The sequence below is a fragment of the Apteryx rowi genome, unplaced genomic scaffold, assembly GCF_003343035.1.
Source record: "Apteryx rowi isolate R43461 unplaced genomic scaffold, aptRow1 scaffold_32, whole genome shotgun sequence".
Classification (NCBI taxonomy): domain Eukaryota; kingdom Metazoa; phylum Chordata; class Aves; order Apterygiformes; family Apterygidae; genus Apteryx; species Apteryx rowi.
Genome location: NW_020449641.1, coordinates 2,156,078 through 2,169,102, shown reverse-complemented (window position 1 = coordinate 2,169,102; position 13,025 = coordinate 2,156,078). Strand labels below are relative to the sequence as shown.

The window sequence follows — 13,025 nt, the reverse complement described above, 5'->3', positions numbered from 1 at the left end:
GCAGCCTCCCTGGCAGTCGGATATGCTGCATCCAAGCCAGCAACAGGCACCTCCTCTCCCACAGCCATCAGCAGCCCTGCGGTGGGACAGGCACCRAGCACGTCACCTCCCATCACCCAGATGTCCCTGGGGCAACCTATCTCGGGGGAGAAAACAGCTGAAYCTGCCAGGAGCAGCTCAGCCACCATCGTTCATGACGTCCCAAGTGGGCCAAAAAGCCACATTTCCTCTCCTGCTTTCGCCGCCCTGACCAGCCCCACTGACATGTGGCTGGGAAATGGCACAGCTCTGCCCAGCTCTCCCAGTGCCCCAGCTGGGTTGGTGCTAATGCCGACTTCCCCTGAGCAAGGGACCTTGGAAAGCACCACGGCAAGTACCCTTCGCATCCCCAGCGATGACATGGCCAATGAGCTGGCCACAGCGACCTCCCCCACAGTCCTAAATAGCAATGCAGTGGYGGCAGCCAGGGACGAACCCCAATCCGAGGTGCTTCCCACGCTTGCAAAGGGCCTCAGCACCCCGCAGGAAGGTTTTGGGCCTTTCTCTGTCTTTGGCACCCATGCAGCTGTGCCTGTCCCTGCAGCAGGCAGCCAGGCTGGATTGCAGCCTGCTTTTGCCACCACGTTCATCCCTCCTGCCTCTGCCRCCAGCCCAGACCCAGGCAGCATGGACAAAACCAGCCCCTCACCGGCTCCACTCATGTCAGCAGGATCTGGAAATGGCGTGGCCAAAACAGGGCTTGCAGAAAACGTCAACCCAGCGGCTCACACCACCACGGCCATCTCACCGCACAGCATGCTGCCCGTTCCACCCACGAGACCAGCAAGCCCAGCCCAGCTGACCGTGACACAGACCAGACCAGCCGAGAAGGGGGGAGGCCTCCTGGGTGGCACYGTCACAGCACTGGGGAAACCACCGGCAGCCACCAGCCCCACTGCCACCGCGGCTCCTGCCTTTGGGACACAGAAAGGACCAGCCACGGCACCAAGGGCTTCTGCCAACGCCATCTCTAGCCACAGAAATCCCATGCTTACACCTTTGCCTGAGCCCCAACCCGCCCTAGGACTTAGCAGTAAGTAGATTTTCTTCCTTCCTCCTAAGACAGAGAATGTGAAGGGGGTTGCCAGCCCGACTGAGCTGCTGTGATTGCAGACGGCATGGCATGCCCTGGGGATGGCTCATCTCGAAAGGGGTCAGGCTGGGGGGTCAATGGGAAAAGGTGAAATAGGGAACGTGAGAGCAGGTCATCTCATCTGGTTTAGACATGGGACRTGCTGCTTCCCCATGGCTGGGAAGCCCAAGTGCCCAGCAGCGGGGACTCCCTCATCTCTCACTGTCGCTGAGATCAGCAGGGAAGAACGTGAAACCTTGGGGGGGGGGGGTTGCACCCCCAGCTGCCTATAAAGCTCATCCCGAGCCAAGGTCTCCTCTTCGTCCTTGCTCAGCACAGTACACGTGCCCACAGTCAGTCAAGTCTAAAGCCTGCAGCCAGTTTTGTTGTCCCATCTCTCCTCTGTGTGCATTTTTGTCTTACCTTTCACAGCTCAGGCAAGGGAAATYATTTAAGTACCCGCTCACAGCTTTGCCCAAATCCCAAATTGGGAAGGCAGGTTTCTTTGCAGGACAAGTGTCCAGAGGCAAAGACAGTCTCCCTGCATTAGAGCAACGATAGACATGGTGGGACTATGCCGGGACTATCCCGCCCTCCCTGCGGGCAGTGGTGCAAAAAGGCAAGCTTGCCTTGGAGGTGCGAAAGGTGGAGCGGATTTAATTATTTTWAATTTTCTATTAATCACCTGCTTGTGTTAGTTCCAGCTGTGTCGCTATACCCATACGGCGCGGAGGGAAATGACAGAGGATACGTTGAAAGGAAGGTGGATTTTAATTCCCCACTGTTCAAACCAGAGATCGGATTCCCTTTTGGGAAAACACTACATGACTCTCTCTACGTGAGTTTCCATGGCCACAGTGCACACAAGCGATATATAGCTTGTGTGGGAGAAAAAAACAGCAAAATTGAAACAGAAGCCTAATGTAATATGGATGTTAATTTTTCACAGTTTAAAACGGCTGGTTTCTGCCTATCCATGTGCAGGGTATAAATAAAAGCCATACTGCTGGGCAAGCACCACCTGGGGAGGCTGGTGTCAGTAAATAACTAGTTATTTTGTTTAGTTTACAGATAATGGACAAATCATTTTCCCACCTACGGACAACTATGTTCCCTCCAACCCTAACCCACCTCCCCAGGGGTTCGGTGGCCATGAGAGTTTGCCAATGGTGGCTGCGTTTTGGGACGACGCGGATTTTTCCCAGGGTGTCGGCACCACATGGTACCAGGTAGTGGCCATCAGTGACCTCCCCAGGAGAGCCCGGCTCCGACCTCCAGAGCAATCCCATCCTTTCTAAACTCCCTCTCTTGAAAACTCGCAGGAATACTCCACCCTTGGATCTACCCGAAACGCCCTTGTCCATGACGTGGAAGCAAAGATCAAGAGATACATGAAAATCTCGTACACAGCAAAATGGACCCTGAAGGTGACATGGGAGGAGGCTCCAGCGTACCCATCCCRGCAGGATGACACTCAGGTGAGTGGAGGGGGTTAGGCTGGAGGGACCGTGACCATGGGGACCCCACTGGTGACGGGGGGCCCAGCTGCGCCCAGTCAAGGTGGGCTGACGGGGTGCTGTGKGTTTCTCTAGACAAACACGTACCAGGTGGTCCTCACCACCGATGGGAACCAGGCCTTCGCCCTGCTCCTGTACCAAGATGGTGGCATGCAGTGGGATTACACCAAGCTCGCAGCAAGGAACGTGCTCATCGGCTTTTCCAGGTGCCACGTGTGTGCGTGCATGTGTGTCTGCACATGTGGACATGYATGCCTGTGTGTGCATGTGAGCACACGTGTGTGTGTGTGTGTGTGTTCACTGCTGGGTGTGAGTAGAGGTGTCTGTCAGTCCTAGCTCAGAGTTACACTGTCTCTAGACCATTCCTCTTGCTTTTGCCCATGWCCCTATGGTCTGTTATGCCTCTGTGGGCTGGCGGGAAGGATCTGTGCCGGGCCGTAGCACCATCAGCTCCTTTCCCCTTTGTGCTCAATGGGGAGACGCAGCACATGGGGTGGAGAAAGGAGGGAAAGAGAGGCGTAGGGTTGTGTCAGGAGCGTGATCCAGGATTTCCTCTCTTCACACAGTGGCGACGGATATGCCCAAAATAACGAGCTGACTCAAAAGCCACCAGCTGTTAAATACCGGCCCGACCAGTACAAAGGCTACGACACTGGTACGGCATGGCAGGGGGAGGCCCTTGGTCCGGTGCTGGGGGGGCTGGAGAGGAGACACGTGCCCTCAGGCGTCCGCCCAGGAGCCTGTCCCCGGCACATGTCCCTGCGGGGCGATGGAGACCGAAGCCTGCGTGAGGGCTGGCAGCTGAGAGCGAGCGAGGTCTCAAAGCAGAGATGAGCACAGATACAACTGCAGAGTGCAGGTCCCTGCTTCCCTTCGGCCGGGGCTTTCCACGGCTGCCTCAGCGCCAGCAACGTTGGCTCTAGAGGGAGCCTGGAGACCTCCTGTGAGAGGTTAACGGCAGGGGACAGTCATCCAGCTCRGGTGCCCGGTCCCTTCTCTGGACAGGGCGAGACACCAGCTGAGACTGTGGTGTTTTGGTGCTCGCTGCAGGACGTTGGCTGTGTTGTTCACGTTTGGCTGTGTTGTTGGCTGGTTGCTCCCCCAGATCTGCGTGGGCTCTGGATCTACAAGCTGGACAGTCGTCCCCGGGTGAACTACAGGCTGCGCTGCCTCGCATGGCTGGTGGCACAGCCAGAGGCGGCCAGCTGGAACGGAGAGCTGCCGCCCTGCCCCTGCTCGCGGTCCCAGGCAGAGCTGGACCCCCGCTACCAGCGGAGCAGAGGTGCCGGGTGCCCCTACTTGGGGAAAGGGGGGTCAGGGAAGAGGCAACCAGAAGCCTGGAGGAGGGAGATCCCAACCCATCGTTGCATGGGCTGCATCCCTCTGGTCAAGCGCCTCTAGTGCCCCAGCCCCTACGGGCTCAAAGGCACCCAAGCCCCTTCCTGAATTGGGCCCCTTCGCCCACCACTTCACCGCCCTCCTGGCCCGTCTGGGGAGAGTTGAGGCCAGTGGATGAATGCTGTGGGGTGGGGTAGGGAGGGGGCTCTCCTCTTGCTGTCAGGGCCCCAGGGCAGCTTCCAGGGCAGCCAGTGACACCCCAAACCCTTTCAGGCCTGGTAGATGCCTCCGTGGCCATGCTGCGTACCTCATCCCCAAGCCGGACTGGAGCTGGGGTCCGGTGTCTCTACCAGGATGAGAGTTTGCTCGAAGGCTGGCAGGAGAGGGTCTGGAGCCCTCCCCTCCATCCCRCCACCGGTAGGCAAGCACCATGGCTCTCTTTCCTTAAAACACCTGCAGACGAGTCACGAGAGTGGCTGCAGCCCCCAGCGCTCTCCTGACAGAGAGGTGGCCTGTGGCCGCGGCAGGCCCCACGTYCGAGAGCCCCGGCAGCCCCAGCAGCTCCTGGCTACCTTCCTCTGCAGGTGGGGAGCTGGAGGCCTTTGACTGGTGCTGCCGGCAAGTGGGGAAACCCCTGCTGTGCACTAGGTTTGCTGAGAAGAGACCCAGGGCCAGCTGTGAGGGATACGTGCCGCCTGCCCCCGGTGAGTCCCCAGGGCTGCCCGCACCGTCTCCTTGCCGTGCCAGGACAGGAGCTGCCCCCAGCCTCGCTAGGCCAGGGGCACTGGTGCTGCATGAGTGGCACGGCTGTGCATGGTCACCACCGCGACCCCAGCTTTCCATGCTCAGCACGGGACTGTGGTCCACTCTCCTCTGTGTAATGATGCCAGCAATTGCCTTTCTTCCTCCCTGCAAAATGGCTTCATTCCCTTGCAACCCCAGCCAGTGCCTTCGGGGACCCCCACATCACCACCCTGGATGGGCTCACCTACACCTTCAATGGGCTTGGYGACTTTGTCCTCCTGCTGGCCAGCGATGCCCGGACCAGTTTCGTCCTGCAAGGGCGCACGGCCCAGACCGGCACAGCCCAGGCCACCAACTTTGTGGCTTTTGCTGCCCAGTATGTCTCCGCCACCACCACAACAGTGAGTAGCAGCCACCTAGCTATAGGTTTGAGCACCTAATGGGAGAAACCCAGCAGACAGGTTGTGCAGCGCATTTGCACCATCTAGAAACGGCTGGGACTCGCAAAGCACGCCCTCTCCTCTTGGTGCCACCTCCCATGAGGAGCCCCAGCAACATGCTAAGTGCAGGGGTTGAACGAAGACTAAAAAGAGCCAACTCTAACACCTCGTGCATAATGTCCAGCCTTGGCCTGAAGCTCTACAGAAGTACTATCATCTGCTCCATCCTTTCATTGCACAATTTATACCCTGATCACTGGTCTCCTCTGGGCTATTTGCACAGTCGCATGCTCGCCCTTTCTTTGCAGAATTGCTCCCCACATCYAGAGAATGTCAGTAAGTCAAATCCCCCCGGTGTCATAGGAAGMAGCCCTGAGCAATGGGAGGACAGGGCTCAGACCCTGGAGCCCACCATGGCGGCTAKCCAGTATGGCAAGCACACCAACACAACCTCCAGGGCTGAGCTCCTCTGCGGGGCTTGAGGAGGACAGGGTCTAGCACTCGCGTCCCTGGCACAAGCTGGGAACGGGAAGTCTCGGGGGGGGAAGAGCGGACAGCCTGACTGGGACATTCGCTGTGGTTTGCAGGTCGAGTGGACCCTGGGAAGCCAAGGAGACATCCAAATCCTGCTGAACTATGAGACCATCCTGTTTTCCTACTCCAGAGGTGAGTAGGACGTAGTGATCTCCTCTAGCAACCGACCGTACTGCCCGCATCCTGCAAGGGGATCTCTCAGGGCAGCCCAGGGCCATTTCTGTCAGAAACGATGCAAGTGCTCAGGGAGCTGAGGACATTCCTCAGCAGGGTCCATGTGGGAGCCGGGGCCGAGCCAGTCTCCACACGGGGCAAAGCTTTCTGCCTGCAAGGGGACTGTGTCTGTTCAGAAGAAACAAGACACCTCCGTTACTGAGTGGGCTCTTCTCGCTCCTGCGGGCGYGAGAATACCTCCAGCAGCAGCCAGGCCCCCAGGCCCTTCCCCACATTTCTCAGGCTAGCAAGTGGCTAGAGCAGGGGCCAAATGGCGGGGGCGGCAAGGGGTGTTACCATCCCACGGAGATCAGTCCTGCCCTTAGCACAAGGGGAACCACCCTGAGCCCCATCAAATCCCTCCTGCCTATACACTGTCTCTGACTTGGCCAAGGGGGATGGGGAGCCCTCCCCTCCTCAAATTCAGAGGCATCGTTTCGGGCCCCCGCTCCAGCCCTGACCTTGTGTGGACTTTTCCCTCTGTGCTCATCTTCACTTGCAGACATGGATGCCGAGGTGTATTACAGCCCCGGCGTCCTGGTGGTCAACACCTCCTCCATCACAGCCATCTTCGATGGGGATGTTGCCGTCTCCGTCTCGGCTGCCTCTGGGATCCTCAGTGTGGTTTGCAGCCTGCCCGATCGGTACCTCAACGGCACCAAGGGTCTGCTGGGTGAGGGGCCGGGCCGGCACTCGTGCAAAGGCTGCAGGGTGAGATTGGYGCCGTGCAGGCCAGGGACCAGCCCATCCCCAAGGCTCATGGCCACCTGCCCAAGCATGGTAGCCTCGAGCGGGTGACCCTGCTCACTATCAGGGAGGTGGTTGGGGCGGTGGCAGGGGCTGGAGGAACCCGGCAGCATTGCCCAGGCCCTGGGCTTGGGAGGCTGCAGAAGTCCAGGGCTAACCAAGCTCTGCTCAGGGCTGGGAGCCAGCCGGRCTGCCACCCTCCGGCCCTGGCTCCCTCTGCCGCCGAGCCAGAGTGCAATATCCCCTTCGTACCTCAAAGCAGGCTGGAAAATGCTAGAGGAGCGTGCTTGTGGGGRCAGGGGGGCAGGACCCACCTGGGCCTCCCCAGATGGCTAAACTAAACCCCAGCCTGTGCCGGAGGAGGTGGTCAGCCAAGGCCTGGGGGACTCCAATCCTCCTGCAATGCTCTGCCAGGTGTGTGGGACCACAATTCCGCAGATGACTTCCAGATGCCGAATGGCACCAGCATCCCCAGGAACAGCAGCGAGGAGGAAATCTTCAGCTATGGGATGACCTGTAAGTCTGGGCTCAGGATCCATCTCGGAGATCCCCTGCTTCAGCACCTTCAGGTCTCATTTTGTCTGGAGAAATTTAAATACTTGTTTGAGCAAAATTGGTGCCAAGGATTCCCTTTGGTCTCTTTAYTGCTCCATGGAAACCAACACAAAAAATATGCAGCCTTAAAAACCCTCGGCCCTTCCCGTGGTGTGCTCTCTTGCAGGGGCTGCTGGAGAGCACAGCCTGTTTGCCAAGCCGCTGGCAGCTCCAGTAACGAACTTCACACCTGTCTTCTTGTCTCGGCTGCGGCAGGACAATGAAAGCCAGTACCAGCTGGCAGCCTCGCGGTGCCGCGGGAGCAGGGAGTGCATCTACGACACGCTGAGCACCGGGGATGTGGCCCTGGGCTTGGCCACCCAGAGCCTCGCAGTCGATTTCCAGCAGAAGAAGACAGCACTAAGTAAGTGGAGCAGATGGTCACCTCCGAGAGGACGTGGGATTGGCTCCCTGGGGAATGCCTTTCTCCCTGCCTGGAGCCTCCTGCTCCACGTGGAGACAGGAGAGATGCCAGCCGAGATGCTCTTTCCTCAGACGCTTTCCCTCCCATCATCACCGGTAATGCTTCGCTCACGGCCTACAGGATGGAAAGGGTGACGAGGCAGTACCGAGYGGAGGGGGCAGGCGCGCGGTTCGTCCCCTGCGTCTCACCAGAGCTCAACGTAACAGGTAGGGCAGGCTCAGGGTCCTCGGTGAGACCGCCGCTCTGCCCCTTTCCCTGCGCCTTGCCCCTCTCTCCTGCCACCTCTTCTCCTTCCTGGGTCTCTCCCCGTGCAGAGAACGGCACCCTCACGTGGGAGCCCACCGGCATGGCCCCGTTCACAGCCAGCCTGGAAGCCGTCGGGGCCAACAACCTCTCCGCCATCCTCCTGCTCAGCTTCACCCTTTGCAACTGCAGCAAGAGCCACCAGTGCGATTACAGCGACACCACCACCGTCAGCAGATCTTCCCTGCAGGTAGCGAGGTTTGGGCAGCGCTGCGTCCCCAGGGTACGCCCAGCCTGGAAAGCTCCTCCGGCATCGCGCAGGGAGCCGCGCCRGGTCTGCCCCCCGCCAGCTGCACTGGCCATGTCCTCTTGTCCATCCGTCCTCGCGGTGTCCCTAAGCCGGTGTCACCGTCCCCTTCCACAGCTCGCAGCCTGCAGGTGTGATGACGGCTACTCGGGTCCTTTCTGCCAGCACCCGCCAGACCCCTGCGCCCGGGGCTGCTTCCCCGGCGTGAGCTGCCGCCCGCGCACCGGCTGCGAGCCCTGCCCTGCCGGCCTGACCGGCAACGGGACGCACTGCGCAGGTGAGGGGCGCAGAGCCCGGCTCGCCCTGGCTGCCGGCAGCAGCTGAGCCCGGCTTTTGCTCGGTGCCACGCGGCCTTGCCTTGGCAGATATCGACGAGTGCGCGCAGGGGGCGGCGTGCCCGGGGAACGCCACCTGCACCAACACCGTGGGCAGCTACGTGTGCGCCTGCGCGCCCGGCGAGGCTGGTGAGTGCCCCCGCGCCGGGGGAGCCTTTCGGTCCCGTGCCTGGATGTGCTGCCTGCTGCACAGAAGCGGCAGGAAGAAAATCTCTACCCCCAGAAGGTTGCCAGGGCGGGCGAAGCAGCCCAGGCTTCCCGGTGCTGCGGCAGGGGCTGGGGCTGAGCTTCCCACCTGGCTGGCCGGAGACATGATCCTCGTGAGAATCGGCACTGGGCCGAGCGCCCCGTGGGAGGCATGCAGCTCCTAACAGGCGCCCATCCTCCTCCCCTCCCGGGCCTCGGGAGAAGAGGGCTCCAGCGGGATTAAAACCAGCCAGCGAGGAGGGGAGAGAGCCTGGGGGGTGAGCTCTGCACCCGAGCCCCTTGCCCATGTGCCTTCCTTAGTGCCAGATGGCATCGAGACACTTCAGCCCCAACCCCAACAGCACCTAGTGCTTCCGGGCTGCAAACACTCATCTATTGGAAGGGAAACTTTTTTCATTGTGATTTTTCTCTGTGAGGAAAAAATCTCATCTGATCAAAGCTTACATGCATGAGAGGTAAAGAAGTTTGGAGGTTTAAAATCAAATCCTGACTTCAGAAAGGTTTTGGTGGGAGGGAGGAAGGTTGTCACTCCCGTTATAATGTGTCAGGCTGGCATTTATATATGGGCAAAAGATTCCAGCTGGGGGGGGGGRGGGGGGTTATAGTGGTTTTCCTTGGGGCTCTGAATTTGTATTAAAAGTCACTAAAAGTTCAGAAGAAAGGCATTACAACCTGGGGTGAGGCTGAGCACGGGCCGGGTTGCTCAGCGCGCTTTGGCCGGTGCCTGCCGAGCCCAAGGGCTGTGACTTCGGTCCCAGTACCCGTTTCACCCCGTTTATCATCCCCCTGGTGCTCCCAGGCACGGGGCCGGGCTGCGCGGCAGCGTGCGGGTCCCGCGCCTGCCCCGAGGGCTACTGCAGCAACGGGGGACGCTGCCACCTGGACCCCGCCACCTGCGTGCCCGCCTGCCTGTGCCCCCCTGCCTTCACCGACCAGCGCTGCCTGGTGGCAGGCGGCGATTTTCAGCCCCCAGCTCGCCCAGGTGGGTGTCTCTGCCCCGCGCCGGTGCTCCCGCCCGGCTCGCCTGAGCYGCAGCAGGCGAGAGCGGCTGCTGCATCTTCCTCCCGGCAGATCTGCCCCGGAGGACCGTGCGCCTGTGGGTCCGGACGCTGCAAAACGCCACCGCTGAGGAAGTCAAYGGCACCGTACGTCACCCAAGGGGGCAGGCTATTGCTGCGTGCCTGGGGATCCCCATGGCTAGCGACRGGATGACATGGGGGTGCTGCTCTGGAAGGCATTTTGGGGGGGTCTGTGCCCCCAGCACCCCCTGCGCCCCTGCCAGCCAGCACCCAGCAGCCCCTCAGGCCAGTGGGGAGGTGGCATCAGCCTGCAGGGACCCAGCCAAGCAACTCAGGCGGCACCCGTGGCTGCTCGCCAGGTCCCCCATGCGTGAACGAAGGGCAGAGCAGCCCTTGGGGCTCGGACACGTCGCCCTTCAGACTCTGCATCGCGCCGGTGCCGTCCTGCCCTGCTCTAACGCTGCCTCCTGCTCGCCCTCACGCAGGTCGCGGCCGTCCTGGCATCCCTGGAGGTGAAGGCTTTCCAGAGCAACACCAACATCACCCGCACGTGAGTGAGCCAGGGAYGGGCTCCGTGCAGCCCCAGGCTGAGCAGGGAGCAGATGGGGCACAAGGCTGCAGGGTTTGGGATGCACAGGGCTTTTGTCCCCCCGGCACCTGTCTTTTCAGCCCCACGGCTGATAAACACCCAGAAGGGGTGTTTATGGGAAAAATGGGGAAACTGAGGCACAGCAAGGCTCCACTGCTCTGGTAAAGTGGTAGCAGATCTGCCCGCAAACTCTGGCCACCCCTTCCTTTCGCCATAGGGACGACCGTGGTGGCTTCACATTCGCAGTGGTGTCCGAATTCGCCTACGACAGCACCGACACTGTGATCCAGTTCCTGAACGAGGAGCTGAGGGAGGCCATCACCGGCGCCTTCAACGGGCTGCCCAGGCGCGGGCGGCGGGCGGCAGGAGCACGCATCGCCTTCGAGCGCCTGCACGGGGATAACATCACCGACCTGGTGAAGTGTGAGTTGCTCCCAGAGCCATGGCTCCAAAGAGCCAGCTCGGCCTGGGGGCCGGGGAGGAGGACCCAGGAGTCCCCACGACCTGGCCCGCGCCACCCTTCACGCCCTGGGGTTTGGGTAATGTTGGCACTGATGGATGTGGGTCGGTGGCAATTCCCTAGCCTGTGGGCTATTCCTATTCCCTATCCCCTCAGCTCCTGCTGGGGGAAAGCCCGGCAAGGGACACATCCCGGGGCGATGCTGCTCCAAAACCTGGGGATGCCATCCAAGCTGGGACTGCATGGACAAACCCCCGYGCTCTCCATGCTTGCCTCTCTCCCCAGTGACGGTGTTGGAGCTGAGGCGCTATTTCCCCTGCGGCCTCTCCGGCTACGAAGGCTACCAGCTGGACTATGCGGCGAGCATCGGCTTCCTCTGCGTGTCCCCTTGCAACACAGGCTACTGCCAGCACGGTGGCCGCTGCCAGCACCTGCCGGACGGGCCTGTGTGCAGGTAGGAGCGCCAGATGGGGTGGGCAGCAGAGGACGTGGCCAGTCCTCGTGGCGGTGCATCCGCCACCTCTCCCCAGGGGCTTCATCTCCCCTCTGTCCCCCTCCGCAGCTGCATCCCCTTCTCCATCTTCTCCCCCACTGGCGAGCGGTGCGACCGGCTCGCCATCAGCCTCGGCGCCTTCATCGGCATCTTGCTGGGGGCACTGGCTCTGCTGTCCCTCCTGCTCGCCTCCGCCTGCCTGCTGGTGCGGCTGTGCCGCCGGCATAAGGACACCAAGGGGTAAGTGGTGCCCTGCACCCTCCCGCAGAGGCCAGGATGCAGCTTGGGGATGGACCCATGCAGGGATGGGTGCTSGTCGAGGGGCTGTCGGGCACAGGGTAGAGCAGGGGCTTGAGTTTGGATGTCAGGAAGAGCATTACCCACTCCAAAAAATTGGTGGAAAATTTGCCATTGAAGGGTTAAGAGCTGGTTAGACACTTTTTCCCCAAGCAGTGGGTAGTGGGGTAAGCCTGCCTTGGGTAAGCGGTTGAGCTGGGTGGTCTTTTAGCATCTTCCAGCCCCTTTTCCAGTCATCCGCTGCTCAAGGGTCCAGTTACTTCAGTGGGCTGAAAACTAGATTCTTTTTTTCCCCATTTCAGAGAATATTYGCATTTCTTCCTCAAACCACCCAGAGTGTATTTGGTTACAGAATGGATTTCTATTTAATTTGAATTTGAATAAAGTCCAAGCAATTTCCACTGGCACTCATGTTTCCCTGGGAAGAGTTGGTTTGCAGCAAGAAAAGACTATTGCAGGAGTGGCCCTCGCGTTTCTGCGCAGAAGGGAGTTAGCAGATGGCTGATGAAGTGCAAGGCTGGGGGGGAAATGCCAGCATCTCCCTTCTTCCTCCCCAGGCCTTGGTCCCAGGCCAGAGGGCTTTTCCATGTTAGCAGGAAGCTCAGTGCCCTGAGTCCCTTGCGCTGGCCAAGAAGGTGCTAGAGCAGGTCAGAGCAGGATTGGGACCATTTCCAGTGTTTGTGTCAGGGCTGCGCCGCATCCTGCAACCACTGTGAGCTCCCTCGTTGCCCAGGGAGTGGAGGCTCACCAAGCCGACGCGAAGTGCCTCTATTCATTTGCATTTGTGTCAGGCAAGAAATTCTGTGTGTGCAGCAATTGGGGCTTTCCTCCGCTGTTTCCCTCCCACAAATCCCTGTCCCCATCCCCTCTCCCCAGCCCCACACCCTCCTGCCCCTGCAAGCTCAATCACTGCTCCCCACTCCGGTCAGACCCGGGTGCCAGCACAATGCAAGGGCTCTCCTGGTGCCTTCTGACACATTGTCTTGTTTCTGCTCCCCTCATTTTAGGGCCAAGGAGTCCTTCTGGAGACCACGGACGTTCTCCTGTGAGTACATCCGTGCAAAAATGACCCCTGGCTCTGCTTCACTGCCTTTAATGTAATTGGCCTCCAGCGGGGCTTTGGCCACTCGGCTCTGAGTCAAAGTTGGTCTGGGGGGAGCATTGGCTGGCGGATCTCTCCCCTCCCTACCTGCTGATGTGCCCCCTGCTCAGCCTGCCCTCTCAGGATTCCCCCCAGCTCTGCTCATGTTCCCACTCCAGCTCTCACCAAGCCAGAAGATGGAGCAGAGGCCATCCCCTCCAATGCCTCCGAATGGTGCTGGGYGCCACATCTCCAAGCCATCGACCCATCAGTTCAGGTCTGCCTGGGGTTTATTTCTCAGCTGCCCAAGGCCAGCTGTGAGTGTCGGGGGG

General features: G+C 60.3%; 1 protein-coding gene across 1 annotated transcript in view; it reads left to right on the top strand.

Moving 5' to 3' along the window:
- The first annotated feature begins 304 nt into the window (after positions 1–304).
- The window catches only part of MUC4 (mucin 4, cell surface associated), a 13,279-nt gene continuing 558 nt past the window's right edge, over positions 305–13,025 (top strand). Inside the window, exons 1-26 of the mRNA XM_026071029.1 lie at positions 305–1,072; positions 1,810–1,949; positions 2,176–2,340; positions 2,434–2,589; positions 2,704–2,834; positions 3,195–3,283; positions 3,734–3,910; positions 4,240–4,383; positions 4,551–4,670; positions 4,909–5,111; positions 5,738–5,816; positions 6,400–6,570; positions 7,059–7,160; positions 7,366–7,602; positions 7,734–7,868; positions 7,977–8,155; positions 8,330–8,489; positions 8,578–8,676; positions 9,554–9,736; positions 9,826–9,899; positions 10,259–10,323; positions 10,580–10,785; positions 11,108–11,276; positions 11,385–11,555; positions 12,620–12,657; positions 12,873–12,970. Of these exons, the coding sequence (XP_025926814.1) occupies positions 328–1,072; positions 1,810–1,949; positions 2,176–2,340; positions 2,434–2,589; positions 2,704–2,834; positions 3,195–3,283; positions 3,734–3,910; positions 4,240–4,383; positions 4,551–4,670; positions 4,909–5,111; positions 5,738–5,816; positions 6,400–6,570; positions 7,059–7,160; positions 7,366–7,602; positions 7,734–7,868; positions 7,977–8,155; positions 8,330–8,489; positions 8,578–8,676; positions 9,554–9,736; positions 9,826–9,899; positions 10,259–10,323; positions 10,580–10,785; positions 11,108–11,276; positions 11,385–11,555; positions 12,620–12,657; positions 12,873–12,970 (4,236 nt within the window). The 5' untranslated portion in view covers positions 305–327. The remainder of the gene's footprint in view (positions 1,073–1,809; positions 1,950–2,175; positions 2,341–2,433; positions 2,590–2,703; positions 2,835–3,194; positions 3,284–3,733; positions 3,911–4,239; positions 4,384–4,550; positions 4,671–4,908; positions 5,112–5,737; positions 5,817–6,399; positions 6,571–7,058; positions 7,161–7,365; positions 7,603–7,733; positions 7,869–7,976; positions 8,156–8,329; positions 8,490–8,577; positions 8,677–9,553; positions 9,737–9,825; positions 9,900–10,258; positions 10,324–10,579; positions 10,786–11,107; positions 11,277–11,384; positions 11,556–12,619; positions 12,658–12,872; positions 12,971–13,025) is intronic.